The sequence below is a fragment of the Heloderma suspectum genome, chromosome 1, assembly GCF_057233095.1.
Source record: "Heloderma suspectum isolate Gila_16-S chromosome 1, 16-S_ref, whole genome shotgun sequence".
Lineage (NCBI taxonomy): Eukaryota > Metazoa > Chordata > Lepidosauria > Squamata > Helodermatidae > Heloderma > Heloderma suspectum.
In genome coordinates, this window is record NC_139458.1 from 23,988,008 (window position 1) to 24,009,686 (window position 21,679).

The 21,679-nt window shown below is 39.8% G+C and overlaps 1 protein-coding gene across 7 annotated transcripts in view; it reads right to left on the reverse strand.

Moving 5' to 3' along the window:
- PPP2R5C (protein phosphatase 2 regulatory subunit B'gamma) overlaps positions 1 to 21,679 on the reverse strand; it is a 117,489-nt gene that overhangs the window by 12,420 nt on the left and 83,390 nt on the right. For 4 of the 7 annotated variants that reach the window (XM_084838640.1, XM_084838624.1, XM_084838648.1 and 1 more), the window contains 8 exons: positions 21,110 to 21,202; positions 20,892 to 21,022; positions 14,254 to 14,313; positions 13,815 to 13,923; positions 7,872 to 7,925; positions 5,068 to 5,238; positions 4,499 to 4,626; positions 1,362 to 1,463 (listed from right to left, as the gene is read on the reverse strand). In XM_084838640.1, coding sequence (XP_084694766.1) covers positions 1,362 to 1,463; positions 4,499 to 4,626; positions 5,068 to 5,238; positions 7,872 to 7,925; positions 13,815 to 13,923; positions 14,254 to 14,313; positions 20,892 to 21,022; positions 21,110 to 21,202 — 848 coding nt within the window. The remainder of the gene's footprint in view (positions 1 to 1,361; positions 1,464 to 4,498; positions 4,627 to 5,067; positions 5,239 to 7,871; positions 7,926 to 13,814; positions 13,924 to 14,253; positions 14,314 to 20,891; positions 21,023 to 21,109; positions 21,203 to 21,679) is intronic. The other 3 variants (XM_084838655.1, XM_084838631.1, XM_084838664.1) reach the window with 1 other exon arrangement.

Sequence of the window (21,679 nt, forward strand, 5' to 3'; positions counted from 1 at the left end):
CTGCTGTTACGTCTGAACAGGGTCACAGCAGCTAAGAATAACACTAAAGGTTGCTTAAGCTGTACTTTAAGAGAACCCCTTGGAACTGCAGCTTTGTAAAAAATTACTTTTTATTCACCAGCTAGGAGGAATAAAAAACTGCAGTAGCAGCGGATGGCAACACAGCAGCTGTGGGCACACTGGCGCCTCCCAAGATCCCCCAGTGTGCCTGTGAGGCCGCTTTTCCCTACCTCTAGTAAAGTCAATGGAGCAATATCACTCCATTGATTTTAATAGAGATGGGGGAAAAGGGTGCCCTCCAGAAAAATGGCTTGAGAGGGGGAAAGCCCACCCCCCATCAAGGACCCTTGGGGCCTTGGAAGTGGATGGCTTCCCCCTTCCTCCAGCCGTTTTTTGGCAGGGGACCCTTTTCCCCATCTCCATTAAAAACGTCAATAGAGGTGGGAATGAATGTGCCCCTGCCAAAAAATGGTTGGATGGGGCTGGGGGGAAAAAATGAGAATCCAGAGGAGGAGAGCAGCAAGGAAAGTGAGAATCCAGAGAAGAAGGGAAGCAAGGAAAGTGAAAAAGCAGAGATGGGGGGCAGTCCTAAGATTTTACCGCTCACAGCAATTTGTGGCTGTACCTGGGACACTTTTCTAAACTGTCAAATGTTCCTGTGGGCCCTAACTCTGACCTAGACTCTACAGTACTTAGAGGAAAGGTGGAGTATAAAATAAGCCGTTCATCACTCTGCACTGTACACTTCTGACCAGTTGTCAGAACCTGTTTTGCCAACTCTGGAAAGTATATTTCTCTATTCCTCCTGATTCATTTACCAGAAGGAATATAAACATATTTTTTAGAAATCCACAAATTCTTGTGGAAAAAGGGGAGTTTGAGCATGCATAGTAGCCTTTATTGCAGAGAGCTGGAAGCTCAGGAAAAGCCATTGGCTTTTATGTGCCCCCCTTGGCTGCCACCTCTGCCCTCCCCACAAAAAAAAAAAAAGTTGGGGAAGTGTAGGAAAAGGGCTGAGAGGAACTGGTGGGCTGGAATCCTGCTGATGATGGAGGTGCTTTCTCAGTTTCTGTCTTTCTGGGCTCTGGAGGATTTTCAGAAACGGCTTGGGCTTTTCCCAAGAATTCTCCAGAAGATGCTTGGTAAGACCAATTCCATTCTGAATCGAGATTGGTGGGTTTCAGCCAACACAAGTGTGTACCACAAATACAGAAGTGCAATGTAAAACAAAGCTGATAATAGTGACAGTTGGATATTTTCAGAGAGTTGAACAGCTTTCTTTTAGAGTGAGAGTAGGTCTTTTGAGTAACCAGTGGAAAACAACTGGAGAAAGAAAAGGAATACATTAACAGGAAGCTTACTTGAGTTTTTCTGCTTTAAATTGTTGTGTGCAGTCATCAAACAGTTTTTGGTTCATCTCCATGAAGAGTTTCAGAGCATTGTAAATCAAGCCATGTATTGTCCTATAAAGAAAAAATTGGAGTTGAGACTTCTCAAAACATACAAACACACACACATTCCAGAAACCAGTCAATGGATATTTCCTTTAGCTAAAATGTAACATATCCAACACTTATACTTTCCATAGTTATTATTTCTCAACACTAAAAAACATTCCAGATGTTGTAACACTCTTCCTTTTCATACTATGTCTATATACATACAATATACAGACAATTCCAAGAATATGAAGTCTGATAATAGTATTACCAAATTCCAAACAGTAACAGAAGCCTTAGCAAAAGAGATATATGAGCTGTCATCAATACATTAGATATAATTTAGCTTGTTTATAGTAACTGAAGTGAAAAGTAAACAATCACATTACATTCGGCAGACATATATTTTGCAGCTGTCCACAAGAAACAGCAAATTGTGGGTTAATTAAGCCACGATTTGCCAGGTTGCATGCTACAAGCTGTCTCTTCAAGGGTTAAACAACCCAAAGTTAACCTAAGAACTAATTGTAGGATAACTTTGGGTTGCTTTACCCACAAACCGAAAGTGTCCAGGTTCAGGCATCACACAACAGCCTACAATCAGGCCAACCTGAACTTACATATTTAAGGACACAGCAGCGTGCAACCTGGCAAACTGTAGGTTAATCAACCCAAGATTTGCCACTGTTGCATGCGAACCAGGTTACACTGGGCAAAAATGCCCCCTGAACACAACTATACCATTTCCACAAGATACATGCCTGCTAGATTACAGCCGCTGGTGAAAAAAAAGGTTACTCCATCAGCTCATATCTCAATCTAATTTAGCAGATTAAAAATCAACATTTTAAAATGAGAGAAAAAAGCTCTTCACCTGAATCAAACAGCACTCACTGCCAAGGAAGTTACTCTGTAAAGGTAATCTATTACATGGTACATCATCAGATCCAAAAGGTAAACCAGTACTATTCTTACTTGCATCATGAAAGTTAAACAAGTGAAAAAGTGTGCCATACTCTGTGTGGACAGTGACATTATTCATGCTTAGAACAGAATGTCTGGATGGCCACAAATGATCCACAATATGCCGTTTTTAAATAATCTATGTTACTTTAAAATCAGTATATCAATGGATTACTTGCATCCAGTTAGCGTAACTCAACCCTTAATAATAGTGTTTACTCAGCATCCTCTTTCATTGTGCCGAAGGGCAGATTTATCATGCATTCCTGGCCACCCCATCAGTAGTCCTTAGCCCACAACTAGCACCAGGCTATGCAACAGACAGCACAACCAGCACTCACATATTAGCTCAAATAAAAACTTCTTTAGACATGGAATAGTTGCAGAATCATGGTGGCTAGGATTAGGTACATGCTAGAATTCTAATTTCCAGTGTAGCTGGAAAATGACAGAAGAGAGCTATGTGTATGAAGAACCAACAAATTGGGACAGGAATGCAGGAAGAGGGGAAAAGGGGAAAAAGAGGGAGAACAAGATGACCTTAACATTAATAAAAGTACGTAATTTCAATAGGAGTTTATGGACCACAATTTGGATTTGAGTTATCAAAGTTACTGTGTAGACATAGATACTGGATAGTCATATAAGGGTGCAATCCTGTGCATGTTTAGACAGAGAACAGGCCTACAACTCCCAGCATGCTCCAGCCAGCATTGCTGGCTGGGGCATGCTGGGAGTTGTAGGCTTTTCTGTCTAAACATGCACAGGATTGCGCCCTAAATGAATGACAGCAGAGAATAACTGGGAAATATGGGTATATATCTTGAATTGGGTATATTAGTAGAATGCTGCATCTGCACTTTTCCACTGTCTCGTCTAGTTATATTCACTTATTGCTCTGATGCATTTGTTAGTCGGTGAATCTGGGTTATGAAAAAGATTTTCATGCCAGGTTTCCCCACCCACTTCCCCCCAGGTTTGGGGTAATTATGGTCTAAAGGAGGCTCAGCTCTGTTATTCAGAAGTTAATAGACTTAAGATTTACATCAGAGAACTGCAGCTGATAAATGTTGTTCTCCATTATCTTTAAGTAGTATTTTAAATTATAGAATTGCCAGAGCCCCGTATTAGCAGACATTAAGTATTCACAAATGCAAGACAACATTTATGCTCGCTCGGTTTGATGTCTTTCCCTCTGCTCTTCTAATTTAATAAGATGCTGCTTAGTGAACAACTTTGTCCCTCTGGAACCAGAGAGAGAAAACCTGTTGGTCATGTCCTTTTATATTGCAATTTTTAGGGAGCCCAGAGACAGGCTGATTTTTCCTTTATTAAGAATTCTACCTGAATACCCACTAAAACTCTTGAAATCTTTCCGTTTAAAAGATTACTCTATTTTATATTACTAAAAAAGCAGCTACATTTCTTCTGTCTTCAATAGAAATTAGGAGGCAGATGGTAAAGTAAAAACTGCTTTATGGTTCCTTTGTGAATCATCTGTATTCTTTTAATGTATTCTGTTTGTATCAAATTTTATTGGTCTCTGACCATAATACATTCATTCATTCAGTGGGGGTAGGACTGTGCAAGACAGAAAACTGCCTACATTCGCCACTGTATGTAGAACATGCTCTGTGATTGGATGTATGTGCTCCAGCCACAAAAAAAGTAGAGGATGTTCCTGGGGCATGATGTACGAGCATACATACTCAAGAATATAACACATTCTGTTCTCAGCATTGTGAGAGGGCTCATATGTTAACCCAATACTCCTGCAACCCCCCTGTGTGTGTGGTGTCAATATGCCAGGTTGGTCTGCTAACCACCCATTACAGAAAGCATGCCTAAGAACTGCACAGAACAATATGTTACACATGGAAGAATCTACGCAATCCGTCTTATTTCTAATGTGATGTTTATTTTCATCTATCTGAGGGAAAAAATTTCTTGCCACCTATGTACAAGCATGTATACCTCCAACAAATTAAAGTGCACTATACAAACTTTACCCTAATTTATAGGGGTTTAAGAAATTCTGCAACGTGAGAAGTGTTAGATTTTAGGCCATCAAGCAATACACTTCAATAGTTTCTTACTTGTTCCAGTGAGTCTTTGAATTCCGGTACAAGGATGGAAACATGATGGGCAAAATCTTTGCTGCGTTGTCACTGATTAAGCTCATAATATACTCATTATTCCAGTAGTATAGTGCTCGTTCTGCCACCTAAGAGACATGGGGACATTTCTGCCACTTAGCAAATGATGCAAACTGTTATGTTTTCTACAATATTCCCTCTTCTGGTCACAGAGAGTCCTGTTTCCATCTTAATTGAGCTCTCCTCCCATAGTTCACCTGCCTTCCTGCATTCAGCTTCTTTCATTTTGAAACTGGCACTTGCGTGGTTGCTGCCAGACCTGCCACTAGACATCTTTATCTGGTGCTCACAGAAGCAACAGAAAAACATCTGGCCGCTGATGTCAGAGAAGAAGCTATCACAGCTGCAGCAGCTGAGCTTATTCTTTTGTTACCCACAGCCTGCTTTAAATCTTGTGCTCAATCACATACTGAAATATGATGTATTTAAAAGGCAAGGCATTTTACAAATCCACTATACAGTGTAATGTTAAAATGCCCAACACAAGTAGATTTCTTGGAAAGACCAACCTGAAAGTGTGGACTGGAGACACACTTGGCTAGCTGCCTGAAAAGAGGTTCCATAACTTTTACAAATTCAGATGGTTCAATAACATCTAAAATTTCTTCTAATTCATTTAAAAACATAACTTCTTTTGGACTGTGAGTCTTTGGCCAGTATTTGAGTAGTGCCATCACCACCTGTAAAAACAAAAACAGAGAAAAACTGTCCAATTTCCAGATTATTATAAATTTATGTCTTCCAGTGGTCTATCACAGATTGCTCACATCAACTGCTACTGTTATACAACTTTAGTAATAATATACCACTCAACATTCTTCCCCCACCCCATAATTATGGAACGACCTTCCTGACGAGGCTCGCCTGGCGCCAACACTGTAGCGCCAGGTTAAGATCTTCCTCTTTTCTCAGGCATTTGGCAGCATATGATGAGGTTTTAATCAGGTCCTGGATTTTTCTTATTGTTGATTGTTTAAAATTGTTTTAGATATATGTGTACCTTTGTGTGTGCTGTCTGTTTATATGTTTGTATGTAAATGGTTTTTATAATGTATTTTAATGGTTTTTAACCTTTGTAAACTGCTCAGAGAGCTTCAACTATTGGGCGGTACAGAAATGTAATATATGAATGAAATGAATGAAACATTCTCATTAACAATGAGATATATGGGCAATATAGTTTTAAAAAGCGACTTTCAAATCAAAGACCTGTAAATGTGTGTTTTGTATCACATTCAAAACTGTTGAATGTGAGTTTGTATTGAACATGGATATTCAGTGAATATGATGGAGTAAGGGCCTTTGAGATTCTTAAGAGGAATTATCTCAAAAGGAACAGGGGTTAACAGCCTTCCTAGCATTGTTTATGCAAGTTAGAAATTTCACAAGCACACATTTTTCTGTGTACATGCACACAATTTAGGCATGCTGTTTAAGGGGAATGATTTGTAGTGTCTGGGGCTCCTGAAGAAATTAAAGTTTCTGTTATGAGCATTTACAACCTCCAAACAACAACAAACATCTTTGAATGTTTTCTGTTTGCTAAGCAGGCAATCTTGCTATTTATGGCTCTGACTGCTATGCTTAATAAGAGATGAGGAACCCCACACTTAAACTAGTAGCTAATGTTTCTATGTTATTAAACAGGTAGGATTTTCTTTACAGTATACATTTAAATAAACGTACTGCAAGACATCAATGGATCGGATCCAGGATCTGCCTTCCATAGATAGAAGGTCCCTGTTTACATAAGGTGCCTCTGCCTGATTTGGGGGGATCCTCCTCCCCACACCACAGCTCATCCCATTCTGCAGGGTCTCCCAACCCTCTGTGTAGAATTTTCAGGGGGCTGGAGGGGCTGCCATGGGGAGGAGGGGGCAGGGAAGTCTGCTTTCGCTAGCCCAGTTTCATGCACCTAAATCTGGATCCAACCCAAGGTCTCCTACATGCTCAGTGAGGAACATTTGTCTGCTCACCTTCATTATTTCCATTTCATACCAGGAACAGAACAGAGAGATATTTGCAAATATTGTATTCTACGTGAGCTGTGCAGTCAACAAGAAAAGTGGGGGAGGCAGCCACTAAGTAGCCAAAAGGAGGCCATAAGAGAGGCCTTCTGGCTACCTTCATGGCAGAAGCCCAAGACTAATGAGAGATTTTTTTTTATTTTATGTATGTATATATGTTTTTTTCCTGTATGAACTGGAGTTTTGCAAGTTGACCACCTTCAAACTGAGATTTTTTTTAGGCACAGTAACTTATTGGTTAGACTGTTATATTCACAGTGTGCTATAGATCCACAATATAGATGGCACACGTTACCAAGTCATTAGTTATTCTTAGAATTGTAGAATCATAGAATAGTAGGGTTGGAAGGGGCCTCTAAGACCATTGAGTCCAACCCCCTGCTCAATGCAGGAATCCAAGTCAGAGCATCCCTGACAGATGGCTGTCCAGCTTCATCCTGAATGCCTCCAGTGTGGGAGAGCCCACTACCTCCCTAGGGAATTGGTTCCATTGTCGTATTGCTCTAACAGTCAGGAAGTTTTTCCTGATGTTCAGCCAGAATCTGGCTTCCTGTAACTTGAGCCCATTCTTCTGTGTCCTGCATTCTGGGATGATCAAGAAGAGATCCTGGCCTTCCTCTCTGTGACAACCTTTCAAGTACTTGAAGAGCGCTCTCATATCTCCCCTCAGTCTTCTCTTCTCAAGGCTAAACATGCCCGGTTCTTTCAGTCTCTCCACACAGAGCTTTGTTTCCAGTCCCCTGATCATCTTCATTGCCCTTCTCTGAACCCTCTCCAGTTTGTCTGCATCCTTCTTAAAGTGTGGAGACCAGAACTGGACACAGTACTCCAGATGAGGCCTAACCAGTGTTGAGTAGAGGGGAACTAGTACTTCACATGATTTGGAAGCTATACTTCTATTAATGCAGCCCAAAATAGCACTGGCCTTTTTTGCAGCACATCACATTGTTGGCTCATATTCAGCTTGTGATCTTCAACAATTCCAAGATCCTTCTTGCTTGTAGTGTTGTTGAGCTGAGTATCCCCCATTTTGTAACTGTGCATTTGGTTTCTTTTTCCTAGGTGCAGAACTTGGCATTTATCCCTATTAAATTTCATTCTGTTGTTTTCTGCCCAGCACTCCAGCCTATCAAGATCACTTTGAATTCTGTTTCTGTCTTCCAGGGTATTAGCTATCCCGCCCTTCTTGATAAGGTAGTTGGCCTGCAATCAATTGTACTGAAAACACACACCCATTGCTTTGCTCAGTACTTTAAAATGATAAAAAAGGAAAAATTAAAACTTACTGGCTCAGTAAGCGTGCTGTCCTTTTCTAAAAACTGAACTACACAGTATGCCAGCTAAATTGAAGGAAAAGAGTAACATTGTTAGGTTCAGTTTTATAGAAGTCAAATAAATCTGTTGCTATTGAATGTTAATTCTGGGTGAATCAAAGGAGTGAAACTTTAAACCCAAAAGATCACAAAATACAAAATCCCAACAAGACTTAAGATTTTAAGTAAAGCTCTGAAAACTGCATAAAGTAAAGCAAAGCAGTCTAACCACGAAACTGAGAGTCTGAGTTTTCATATTCAGCAAAGATGCAATAATATCTGCACAAATATAGTTCTCAATACTAACAGTTATTTATGTCAACTTTCGTATGACACATCTTTACATGCTAACCCTTCTAGGATATCTCACATTATAGTCAACCTCATCATAACACATAAAACCAAAGTCCATATTAAAATAAAACATGGCAGAACTAGAGATGTAAAATATCCAGAAATTTTGAAGGCATGGGAAAAATTGGTTTTTTTCCCCAGTGGGTGGGGACGACGACTGCAATTTGGGGACAATTTGAAAAATGAGCGATACTTGTTTTAATGCTCTTTACAGATCTAAAGTCACTTTACAGCAGCTTTCCCCAACCTGGTACCCTCTAGATATTTTGGATTTCACCTCCCATCAGCCTCAGGCAGCATAGCCAATGGTCAGGAATGCTAGGCATTGTAGTCCAAAACATCCAGAGGGCACCAGGTTGGGAAGGGCTGCTTTAGGAACATAAAGCAGCCTTTATGTTCCTAAAGTTATAGTATGCATAACTTGGTTTGCTCATAAAATTATCACTATATTTAAAAACTTTTAAAAGTAAACTCAGTAAATTTATAATTATTGTCTGAATAAACTATACTTTTAAATGTAATATACCAAACATAATAATTTTATGAGCAAACCAAGATACACGTAACATATTTTAGGTTCCTATTTAATGTCCGACTAGGAAGTAGTTCCTGAAACATCTGAAGCATCAGATGAAAAAGAGGCAAAATATAGGCAAAAAGAAGCAGGAAGAACTGGAGGCAGACTGGTGTATCTGTTCCTATTTGTAAGGAAGTTTAAGGGAATTCCTAAACCTGTTCCTATTTGTGGAGTGGAGCTTAGGGAAATAGGATCTGGAGGAAAAGCTATCGAGATTTTATTTAGCGGGGAAAGACTCAGCTTAGGAATGGAAAGCAACCATCATTTAATTTAAGAACCTTAAAGCAATATCAACCGATTATTTGAAGAATGACATTTTATTCACTTTTGTAAATAATTTCCATTAATGAACATCTTAGTTTTTGTTCATTTTGAAAGGTCTCTAGTGGTAGTGAGAATCCCATGCCTACGTCATAGGAACCAGGCTACAGAGTTTCTTTTAGGACAGAACCTTTATTCTACTGGCAACTGTTACAGGGTTTGACAGCTGAGGCAACAAGAACACACATGTTTTCCCCATATTAATGATATGGTGACTTTACTCACATGGTGGGAAACAGAACATCACTGCAGCATCCCTAAGGGTGCAATCCTATGCATGTTTAGCCAGAAAAAAGTCCTACAACTCCCAGAATTCCCCAGTCACACTTTTTTCTGTCTAAACAGACATTTAGGGCACAATCCTATGCATATCAGTAAATTTTAATAAGGAATAAAGAAATAACTATGCTGGGAATATTACAGAGTAGATCAAAAAAGCATTTTCCCCAAGGCTTCATTATTCCCAGGCATTTTACTTCACTAGTCTTCCTATGAAAGTGTTCCTATTACAGTTTTTAGAAATCATTTTTGGGGAATAACGGCTGAGTAACAATATATAAACACAAACAGAACAAATCAATGGACCATAAGAATAATTATATTATACAAAAACAATAGGTACATAGAATTATATCACTAGTTAATAATCAAATAATGAAGACCTTCAAGTAAGTATATAGTATACACACACCCATATACTCAGTTTATATACTGTCTTAAATTCTAAAAGAAAATATTTAATAATCCAAAGCTGTCCAATTTTTCCAATGTTTTGGGAAAAAACAAAATGGTCCTTGGGAGAAACAAGAAAAAAAAAACCTGTTTTTTTTTTTCCTGAATTTTTCTGTTTTCCCCCCAGGCCTTCACATCTCTAAATAGAATAATCCTACAGCTGTTGAGGGGGCGGGGGTGGAGAGAGTGCATGTCAGATGAAATGCCACTTCCTAAGCCCTATTGGCCAAGGCAGAATTTGAGGGAGCTGTTTTTTTTTCCTTTTTTGTACTTGGTTGTCCTTTTAAAAAATTATCTCCCATTGGTTTCAATGGGAGGGAATATAACTACATCAGCTGCGGGACTGGTGAACATTTTCCCTTTCCAAATGTGTGTTGGGGGAATGGGATGGCTCTGGATCCAGCGAAGCCAAAGCTTTCCCCTATCCATTTCCAACACACCCCTTTTCACCCCTTATTGCCAGAGCAGTAAAGGTGGAAGAGCAATAGCAGTAGAGCTTTCTGCCACTGCAGTGGGGAGGTCTTTGGCAGCAGACTTCCTTCTCTGTTGGCAGAGAGGGAGGTGCACAACATCCAACCAATTGCTCCCCAAGACTTTGACACAGCAGTAGTTTAACACAATACGAAGTAGTACTTATATTAATTAAAAGCAGTTTAAAATATTTGTTCATTTGCAGCTAAGGCCTGCAAAGTTTTACAGAATATATTTTAATAGCACTGATGAAGCCAACTATTTTCACATTCCTCATTTGCACAAAGATGAAATGCTACTCGCATATTTAAATTCTACAATAACTCATATATATTAATAGCAAACTCATTCTCCAAGTGTAGATCCTAATGTAGCCAAAATGGCATCTTCCATGAAAGAGGCTTGGGGACCCCCAAAGTTTGCACAAGTACAAAAACCCACCTAAGAGGCATTGTCTACTTTTCAGAAAGCTGGTTTCAGTTTCAATATAGTTCTGTATAAGCCACCACAAATATGTTCAGAAATGCCAAGCAACCAATGGCTAAAAACTGTGGGTATATTTTGCATGATCAAGTGAAAGGCATCAAATGTTTGTGGTTATAGCACACCTCATCTGAAATGATGGATGAGCTGGGAAACTCCTTTACATGATTATAAAGGAATAACCAGGGGAATTCAAGAATTCTCATTTTGCTAGATGAAGTCCTGCCCTAGCTATTGGAATGAAGACTGAATAATTTCTTTCCCCTCTTTTCCTATTAGCGTTTATTGGAAAGGATAAATGAAAGAGACAAACTAAAAATAGGTGATAAAAAGTATAGTCTGAAACCAGAAGTGCTATAGCCTATTGTGTAGTTCATTTGAACTTGGATTCATCTACAAAGGCAGCTGTGTATTCCCAATTGTAACAATAATAATCTACAATGTTGCTCAAACAAAAATTGAGCTTCTCCAGATGGCTCTTTGTGTTTGTGTAAGAGAAGACACACACCACCTTACTTCCTGGTAGATGGAAAAATACTATGCCTGTTATTTACTGTATAATGGGGGAGGACAAGATATCCTAGGGAACACCAGAAAGCAGTGTTTTAATACATATTCAAGAAGTGTGCATACAACTATTTATTTAAAGCATAGTCTCTCTGTGTGCTTGAGGAAACTTGCAATCACTTTAAAAATACTTTTAATTAAAAACAAAACCCTCAACATATAAAATAAATAGAGCCATGATACCCTCACACCCAATTAAAATCCAAAAGAAAATCTCAAGAGTGACAGAGCCTACACTCAGAATATCCTTGCACCCCAAAAGCTTTTACAAACAGATATTAACAGGAAAGAGGGCAGGAAAAACAAATTGGTGATCTCCACCAGGGAGTACGTTCCATAGTGTCTACGACTGTAGAAGCCCTGCTCTATGCCTAGGTTGCCCTAATACAGCAGGCCTGGGAATGTAACAGAGTGACTGAATCCTCCATTTATTTTAGGGGGCCTTCTGCATGGCTCCCAAAGACGCATCAGTGAAATTAATTAAGCTTTGTAACTGAAGCAGAGTTTGAGCTGAAATGCAACTAAGCTACTTTGACAGCCTGGATTGTTTTAAAAACCAACCAGTGGTGCAACTAGATAATTTTAGATCCTGCGAGGGGCTCTTTAGACCGAACATAAGAGCCATGATGGATCAGACCAAGGGTCCATGTAGCCCAGCATTCTGTTCGCACAGTGGCCAACCAGCTGCCCGCAGGAAACCCACAAGCAGGACATGAGTGCAGCAGCACCCTCCTGCCCATGTTCCTCAGCAACTGGTATACATAGGCGCACTTCCTCTGATACTGGAGGTAGCATATAGCCATCAGGACTAGTAGCCTTATCTTCCATGAATTTGTCTAATCCCCTTTTAAAGCCATCCAAATTGGTGGCCATTACTACGTCTTGTGGTAGTTTAACTATGCACTGTGTGAAGTACTTCCTTTTTTCTGTCCTGAATCTCCCATCAATCAGCTGCATGGGATGACCCCAGGTTCTAGTATTATGAGAGGAAGAAAAACGTCTCCCTATCCAATTTCTCCACACCATGCATAATTTTGTACACCTCTATCATTTCTCCCCTTACTCACCTTTTCTCGCTAAACAATCCCAGCTGTTGTAACTTTCCCTCATAAGGGAGTTGCTCCAGCCCCTTGATCATTTTAGTTGCCTTTTTCCTAACTCTACAATATCTTTTTTTCGGTGTGGTGACCAGAACTGTACACAGTATTTCAAGTGTGGTCGCACCACAGATTTATTCAAGGGCAGTATGATATCGGCAGTTTTATTCTCAATTTCTTTCCTCATTATGCCTAACATAAATTTTTCCTTTTTCACAGCACCTGTATGCTGGGTTGACATTTTCATCGAGCTGTCCACCACAACCCCAAGATCTCTTTCTTAGTCTTTCACTACTAGCTCAGATCCCATTAGCTTATACTTGAAGTTGGAATTTTTTGCCCCAACATGCTTCACTTTACACTTGCTTACATTGAACTGCATTTGCCATTTTGATGCCCATTCTCCCAATTTGGAGAGATCCTTCTGGAGCTCTTCACAATCCCTTTTTGTTTTAATCACCCTAAATAATTTGGTGTCATCAGAAAACTTGGCCACTTCACTGCTCAGTCCTGCTCACTGCCATGTGTATTACTTCAGTTATGAAGTACATACTTAACCTATATCTCTTCTCCCCTACTTACCGCCATTCTGTGCTTTACAAGTGCTTCTACATTCCTGATATGTTAGGACAAACAAACACACAAACACAGTAAAAAGTGTTTGCCAACCCGTATTTAAAAACAAATAATACTCTAAGCATCTGCAGTTTAGAATTTTAAACTCACCTATATCATATCACCGCCATGACTACAGGAATAAAATGGGAATTTGTTTCTGCTACCCCAATGCTAAACACATCTTCTTGGGAATAAGCACTATTTTGTTGTAGAAAAGGATAATATTTTTAAAATGAGCATCTGTAGCCATGGACAGTTGGCTGCCCCATCACCATAAACTGTTCTTCAAAATTAGGAGGGTGCTGAGGGCACCAGTGTTAGCCCTGGTGGGCCTGGCATGCCCATATCAGCCCAGGTGCTCATGCCAGGGCTTTGTCACTGCCTCCATCACCTGTCCCTATCTGGGTGGTCATTTCGGGGCCTCCTGGACTGTGGGGGGATGGACTTTGGCCCTAAGGCCCAGTCCTAGCTGCACCGCTGAAACCAACCAAAACACACAGTAATTGATTTGAATCAGCATTATGTTTCCAATATCCAAAAACACTATACCTATTGTTAGACAATGAATCTTGTAAATAAGGATGAAATTTCTGTAGTATCTACTTTATGTTATCTTTTCTTAAATATTCAAATTATGGTTTTGTAACTTATCAAATCAAAGCTCTTAAAACATAATTCACACATAGAATAATTTACCTGTGGATGGTAGACACTGAGTGATTTCACTTTGTGCAAAGGTAATAATACCTTGAGAAGGAAAATTTTGTGCTCTTCTTTTAATGGTAAGGCAAATCCATTAATTATACTGAAGGGGAAAAAACATGGATTTAGAATTTTAAAAGCTGTAACATTTTGACATATCTTCAACTTTAATGTTTTTTTTTTTAAATCACTTTTATTCTATTTATGTCAAGCTATGTTTTTATTCAAGTTTTATGTTGAACTTGTGAAATACTCAAGTACAAAAACTGACTTAAAAGGAAAGGAAAAGCAAAAAAATCCAATTAGAAATGAGGTAAGTTATACGTATAAACCTGTAATCATTTTTTTTTTTCCAAATCAAGGCTCTTGGAAACTCGCTCTGCTTTAACATGCAAATAGTAGTATTATGATGCATAACTATTAAGCAGCTTACCTTCCCAGTATTTCCAGTAATTCTGCTATGCCATTGTGATGTTCTGTTTCATAAATAAACCTGAGAAAGCAAATTCATTATCAGCAGTGAGGAAATATAGTTATTTGTATCTGTTTGCTTAGTTCAAGTTGGACCAGAGGCACAGTTCAGCTACCATTTATTTAAAACTGCAACAAAAAATATCTGTGTGTTCTCTTAGTTAATTGAGATTTTTGTCCAGTTTTCAGACTGATCATTTAGGATAGCTACAGAAATAATTGTTGTACTGTTCATATACCTTGTGTATGAGCTTATGTAAAGATTTACATTTTTGGTTTGCTAAAAGTTATATAGGACAAAAATATAGAGTGCAGATATAGCGCACATAATACCGACAGAAAAGATGTAATCCTGTTTATTTGGAAAATACTTTTGTTATGGGGTTAAATTCAAAATTGTGATAGCAAAAGTCCGCTAGCACAACAGGATTTTCCCTCTCTCTTCTCCTCTCCACAATCTTCCAGGGCAGATTTTGAGGGCACATGGTGGGAGGAACCACCCCTCCTGGCTCTGCTGAGATTGCTGGATCCTACCCATGGTATTACATTTGGTTATTGCCTAGCTTGTATTAATGAAAGTTAAGATACTGCAATCTTGCATCGTATCTTCCTTACGCACTGAGACAGTGCTTGGGAAAGATGGCAGGAAACCACAAGTAGCATTAAATATTTAAACTTACAGAAATAAAATAATTCTATAAGCCAATTAGTAGAGCAGCTGCATTTTGAAAACTTTTATCAGAATGGAATTAGACTTAAAATGGAATTTATTAAGAGAATGTAGGCTGCAATCCTGTATCAGTTTATCTGGGAGTAAGTGCCACTGAATGCGGTGGGATTTACTTCTGAGTAGACATTTATAGGCTGGCATTGTTAATACATCAATGGAAACAGATTTGGGAGCCCAGAATGCACTTAGTTAATGTCAAATGGCATGTTCTAGTATGTTTATCTTCAGCAAAGGAGATCGTTACCTTGTCGTGGTGCTGGAGCTTCAGCACCTCAATGACGTCATGAGCTAAACCGTGAAGGGACACCCAAAACAGGAAGGTAATGGCAGAGAGGTCAGACTAAATACGATCCCTGGGGAAGGAAACGGCAACCCACCCCGGTATTCTTGCCGTGAAAACTAAATGGATCAGTACAACCAGATATATGTCGGTATACCATTGGAAGATGGGACTCTCATGTTGGAAGATGGTCAAAATGCTACTGGGGAGGAACAGAGGATAAGTTCAACTAGCCCCAGATGTGATGACGCAGCCAGCTCAACGCTGAAAGGATGGCTAGCAGCTGATGGTGCTGGTGCTGAACGACGAATCCAATGCTCTAAACATCAACACACCATAGGAACCTGGAATGTACGATCTATGAGCCAGGGCAAATTGGATGTGGTTATTGGGGAGTTGTCAAGATTAAATATAGACATTTTGGGTGTCAGTGAACTGAAATGGACCGGAATGGGCCACTTCACATCAAATGACCACCAGATCTACTACTGTGGACAAGAGGACCACAGAAGAAATGGAGTAGCCTTCATAATTAATAATAAAGTGGCTAAAACAGTGCTTGGATACAATCCAAAAAATGACAGAATGATCTCAATTCGAATTCAGGGTAAGCCATTTAAGCCAGTGATCCAAATATACGCTCCAACCACAGATGCTGAAGAAGCAGAAGTAGATCAGTTCTATGAGGATCTGCAGCACCTACTGGACAGTACGCCAAAAAAAGATGTTATTTTCATTACAGGAGACTGGAATGCTAAGGTGGGTAGTCAAACAACACCTGGAATTACAGACAAGCATGGTCTGGGAGAACAAAATGAAGCAGGACATAGGCTGATAGAATTTTGCCAAGACAACTCACTGTGCATAACAAACACTCTCTTCCAACAACCTAAGAGACGACTTTATACATGGACTTCACCAGACGGTCGACACCGAAATCGGATTGACTACATCCTTTGTAGCCAAAGGTGGCAGACCTCTATGCAGTTGGTAAAAACAAGACTTGGAGCTGATTGTGGTTCAGATCACGAACTTCTTATTGCACAATTTAGAATCAGATAAAGAGAATAGGGAAGACCCACAGATCAGTTAGATATGAGCTCACTCATATTCCTCATGAATATGCAGTGGAGATGAAGAATAGACTGAAGGGACTAGATTTAGTAGATAGGGTCCCGGAAGAACTATGGACAGAAGTTTGCAACACTGTTCAGGAGGAGGCAACAAAAAACGTCCCAAGGAAAAAGAAAACCAAGAAGGCAAGATGGCTGTCTGCTGAGACACTGGAAGCAGCCCAAGAAAGAAGGAAAGCAAAAGGCAACAGTGATCGGGGGAGATATGCCCAATTAAATGCAACATTCCAGAGGTTAGCCAGAAGAGATAAGGAATTATTTTTAAACAAGCAATGCGCGGAAGCGGAAGAAGATAATAGAATAGGAAGGACAAGAGTCCTATTCCAGAAAATTAGAAACATCGGAGGTAAATTCCAGGCAAAAATGGGTATGATCAAAAACAAAGATGGCAAGGACCTAACAGAAGCAGAAGAGATCAATAAAAGGTGGCAAGAATATACGGAAGATCTGTATAGGAAGGATAATTATATCGGGGATAGATTTGATGGTGTGGTCAGCGAGCTAGAGCCAGACATCCTGAAGAGTGAGGTTGAATGGGCCTTAAGAAGCATTGCTAATAACAAGGCAGCAGGAAATGACGGTATCCCAGCTGAACTGTTGCAAGATGATGCTGTCAAGGTGATGCATGACATATGCCAGCAAATTTGGAAAACACAAGAATGGCCAACAGATTGGAAAAGGTCAACTTATATCCCCATACCAAAAAAGGGAAGCACCAAAGAATGTTCAAACTATCGAACAGTGGCACTTATTTCACATGCCAGGAAGGTAATGCTCAAGATCTTGCAAGGTAGACTCCAGCAATTCATGGAACGAGAACTGCCAGATGTACAAGCTGGGTTTAGAAAAGGCAGAGGAACTAGAGACCAAATCGCCAATATCCGCTGGATAATGGAGAAAGCCAGGGAGTTTCAGAAAAACATCTATTTCTGTTTTATTGACTATTCTAAAGCCTTTGACTGTGTGGATCATAACAAATTGTGGCAAGTTCTTGGTGGGATGGGGATACCAAGTCATCTTGTCTGCCTCCTGAGGAATCTGTATAATGACCAAGTAGCAACGGGAAGAACAGACCACGGAACAACGGACTGGTTTAAGATTGGGAAAGGAGTACGGCAGGGTTGTATACTCTCACCCTACCTATTCAACCTGTACGCAGAACACATCATGCGACATGCTGGGCTTGATGAAGCCAAGGCTGGAGTTAAAATCGCTGGAAGAAACATTAACAATCTCCAATATGCAGATGATACCACTTTGATGGCTGAAAGCGAGGAGGAGCTGAGGAACCTTATGACAAAGGTGAAAGAAGAAAGTACAAAAGCTGGGTTGCAGTTAGACCTCAAAAAAACCAAGATTATGGCAACCAGCTTGATTGATAACTGGCAAATAGAGGGAGAAAACGTGGAGGCAGTGACAGACTTTGTCGTTCTAGGTGCAAAGATTACTGCAGATGCTGACTGCAGCCAGGAAATCAGAAGATGTTTACTTCTTGGGAGGACAGCAATTACAAATCTTAATAAAACAGTGAAGAGCAGAGACATCACACTGACAACAAAGGTCCGCATAGTGAAAGCAATGGTATTCCCCGTAGTAACCTATGGCTGTGAGAGCTGGACCATAAGGAAGGCTGAGCGAAGGAAGATAGATGCTTTTGAACTGTGGTGCTGGAGGAAAATTCTGAGAGTGCCTTGGACTGCAAGAAGATCAAACCAGTCCATACTCCAGGAAATAAAGCCAGACTGCTCACTTGAGGGAATGATTTTAAAGGCAAAACTGAAGTACTTTGGCCACATAATGCAAAGACAGGATACTCTGGAGAAGATGCTGATGCTAGGGAAAGTGGAAGGCAAAAGGACGAGGGGCCGACCAAGGGCAAGATGGATGGATGATATTCTGGAGGTGACGGACTCGTCCTTGGGGGAGCTGGGGGTGGCAACAGCTGACAGGAAGCTCTGGCGTGGGCTGGTCCATGAAGTCACGAAGAGCCAGAAGCGACTGACCGAATGAACAACAACAGTATGTTTATAGACTAAATTTAGCAATTCTACTGCCAATAAATAATATAGTAGATTTTCAAAACTTTAAAAAAATGCATACATTTCTCAGCTGCTTTTTTGCTGGACACCCAATGTGTGAAAAATGACACAAAATGAAAAGAAAAAACACACACAACCAGTAAACCCAGATAAACAAACATAAAACAAACTAATAAGATTACGGAATAAAGGGCCTTGCCCCAATTTGCCAGTTGGGAAAAGTTCACAATATAACATTTGTATTTTGTTGTAGCAGGTAATTTGGAGCCAACAGTGTTTACATGCCTCATTGAATTTGTACCTGGTTGCGTGCTTCTTGAAAACAACAACTCCTTGTGGCCACTTACATTGCAATCCTATACATGTTTACTCTGAAGTGAACCCCACTGATTTCAACAGGACTTACTCCCAGGTAAGTGTGTGTAAAATTGCAGCCTTACAGCCCAATCCTATGGTGGCTGGGGAAAGCTCGGAGTCTTTCTATCTAAACATTGCAGCCTTACAGAGGCTAGTGGCTCCAGTTTCGGCAGGGTGGTGATTCCATTCTGGGTTTTAGTTAGGACCAGGCAGAGCTCTAAGGCTGCTATCCAAGGTGCTGCACTCTGTCTGCAAAATGGGTTCAGTGCCTTGGACAGCACCTTTACAGCTCTAGATGATTCTAACTAAAACCCAGAATGGAATCACTGCTCCTCTGGAGCCACCAGCCTCCACTGCTACTATGGCTTCGGTAACTCCCTACTGACTACTACTTTGTATGGGCTGTCTTTGAGGATGGGTCAGAAACTTTAGCTCGTGCAGAATTCTGGAGCCCATCTTTTAAAGACGGCAAACTGAGGGTAGCATATTACTCTTGCTCCTTCCTCTCTGTACTGGCTTCCAATCTTCTTCTGATCCTAACTTAAGGTGCCAATTATTACCTTTGAAACCCTGAGGGTAAAGACCTAATATACCTTTCACTGTATGGATTTTCCTGTCCCCCGGTAAAAACTTAGTTTAAATCATTTTGAAGGGTTTTTCAACCACTGAAGATGCTGTTAGCTTTTTCTTGGGGATTTCATGAATAATACTCACTAGGGTTAAAGCTGACAGTTCTTTATAACAACCTGCAAGTAGCTACAGAATGGCAGCCCCAAGTATGTAGTATCCTCACAAGACATTTTCACTTCAAGGTTTAACTTTTGTTTGAGTCTTCATAGCTCCCCGCCACAAAACAAAAAAGACTTTTCAAGCATCTTGATAACAAGGGCTGGAAACCTTTCAGTTAAAATAAAACCTGAAACTTCCAATAAGATTCGGCAGAATTAGGGGACATCACTTGTCCATGATGACATATCATAATTAAATTCTATAATATTTTGGTCTGATTCTGTTCAGACAAGGATACTAATGCCAATACATTGTGCATTCCAGTTTTAAAACAAAGCCTTCCTGTCCAATCCATATCCCTTATTCCTATGGAAACCCTTATCCTGAGGGAAAAAAAATATACTCATCTAAAATATTGGTGTTAGCTGTGCATAGTCAAAAATGGCTTCAAGGCAGACAGATGATGCTTACTTGCTATTTTTAGGCAATGTCGCATTTCCCCCCCTAAATGAGTATTTATTACCATTTGTACAGAAGATAAGCTCCCTCTACAGCTGGTGCTATTATCTTTGACGAATGAACTGGCAAAAAACTGCAACACATTTGGCATTATATTCTTAAGGGGCACTACCACATGTTCCCTTTTGGGAAAACTGTACAAATGAAAACGTGTAGAAAAATTAGGTAAAAAGCAGGCAGTATACTATAGCTTAATATACCTTGAAGCTTAGTATCACTTGAAGGGGGTGGGGGGAAAAAAAGCAAGCACATGATTTAAGAACATTTACGTGTCATGCTGAAAGGCTGTGCCCTGCTGAATGTATGGAAACGTAATAAAGTCAGTGCCATATGCCAATACATGCCTATTTCCAAAGCACTCTATCACAAGTGGTATACATATGCCTGCTGTACGCAGGAAAAAAATAATGTAACAATTTTATGAAGCCACATGCCAGAATATGGTCTGACAGGACTGGGGTAAGTTGTTATGGCTAAATGTAGTAGCTGGAACTCCAACTTTTAGGAAATCAAGGGCCTTCAACAGCCCTTTGGAAATGAAAAGCACATTAATGAATATAGGACAAAAGGTGTCCAAAAGCAGAATCTTAATGAACCCTAATTTTGTGTTCAGAACTTTTAACATGTTATTTTATCCCTCTAGTTCAGTTTTACTAGAGGAGCTTAATTAAAATGATGCAGAAGTCATCATAAAACTTACATGCAGCATTAATGAAACTCTGTCAACAACATTTGGTTTTGTACCTTAAAAGTTGTAACATTGCTAAAATACTTTACCCAGTTCATATGCATCACCCCAGAATAAAGACATACCTATAAAATATATTGTTAATTTGCTTCCTGATGTAAGCTCTTAGGCCTAAGAATTTTCCATATATTCTGTGCAGAGTAGTCTTAAGAAAATCTCTTTCACGAGGATCTTCACTGTCAAAAAGCTCTAAAAGCTGCAAGAGATGCACATTTACTTGTTTAATCCATTTCAGATTAATCTGGATTTAAAGTTTGAAGATATATTCATTTTTTAACCTCACCTGCAATACAAACTTCTGATCAATATATTTCTTAGCTATATTAGGTTGGAAATCTGGAGATTCTAAAAACCTTAAGAAAAATTCATAAACAAGCTGAAAAAGATCCACAAAAAATAAAAATTAGTTTTACAACAGAAATGCAAATGTAAATTTTGAAAAGCTGTTAATAGTACTCAGTCTTAAAACATCCTCAAAGCACTTCAAGATGATATCGTGTACAGCATTAACTGCTTCAGCTTCCTAACTGTGTGTGTTCCTCTAAACTCTTCTGTAAGCACAAACTACCCACGAGCTCCTCTGATACAAATTGGTGTTGTGCAGCTCCTATTTCCTTCAATGGGACTTCAGCAGAAGATGCTCCTAGTAGGTTGTGCAATCTATTTCCAAACACAGTAGGTTTCTTATAATCACTTTAGTTTCAAAATGTTCCAAATTCTGGACCGATGTAGACACAATGACTTGGTTCACACACTCACTGCAGCCCACAGTGGGTTGTGGTGGGTGCCGGCAGCCATTGTGAATATTCAAGCCACAGCAGGCAGTCACTGCAGCTTATTGTGACATCCGAAA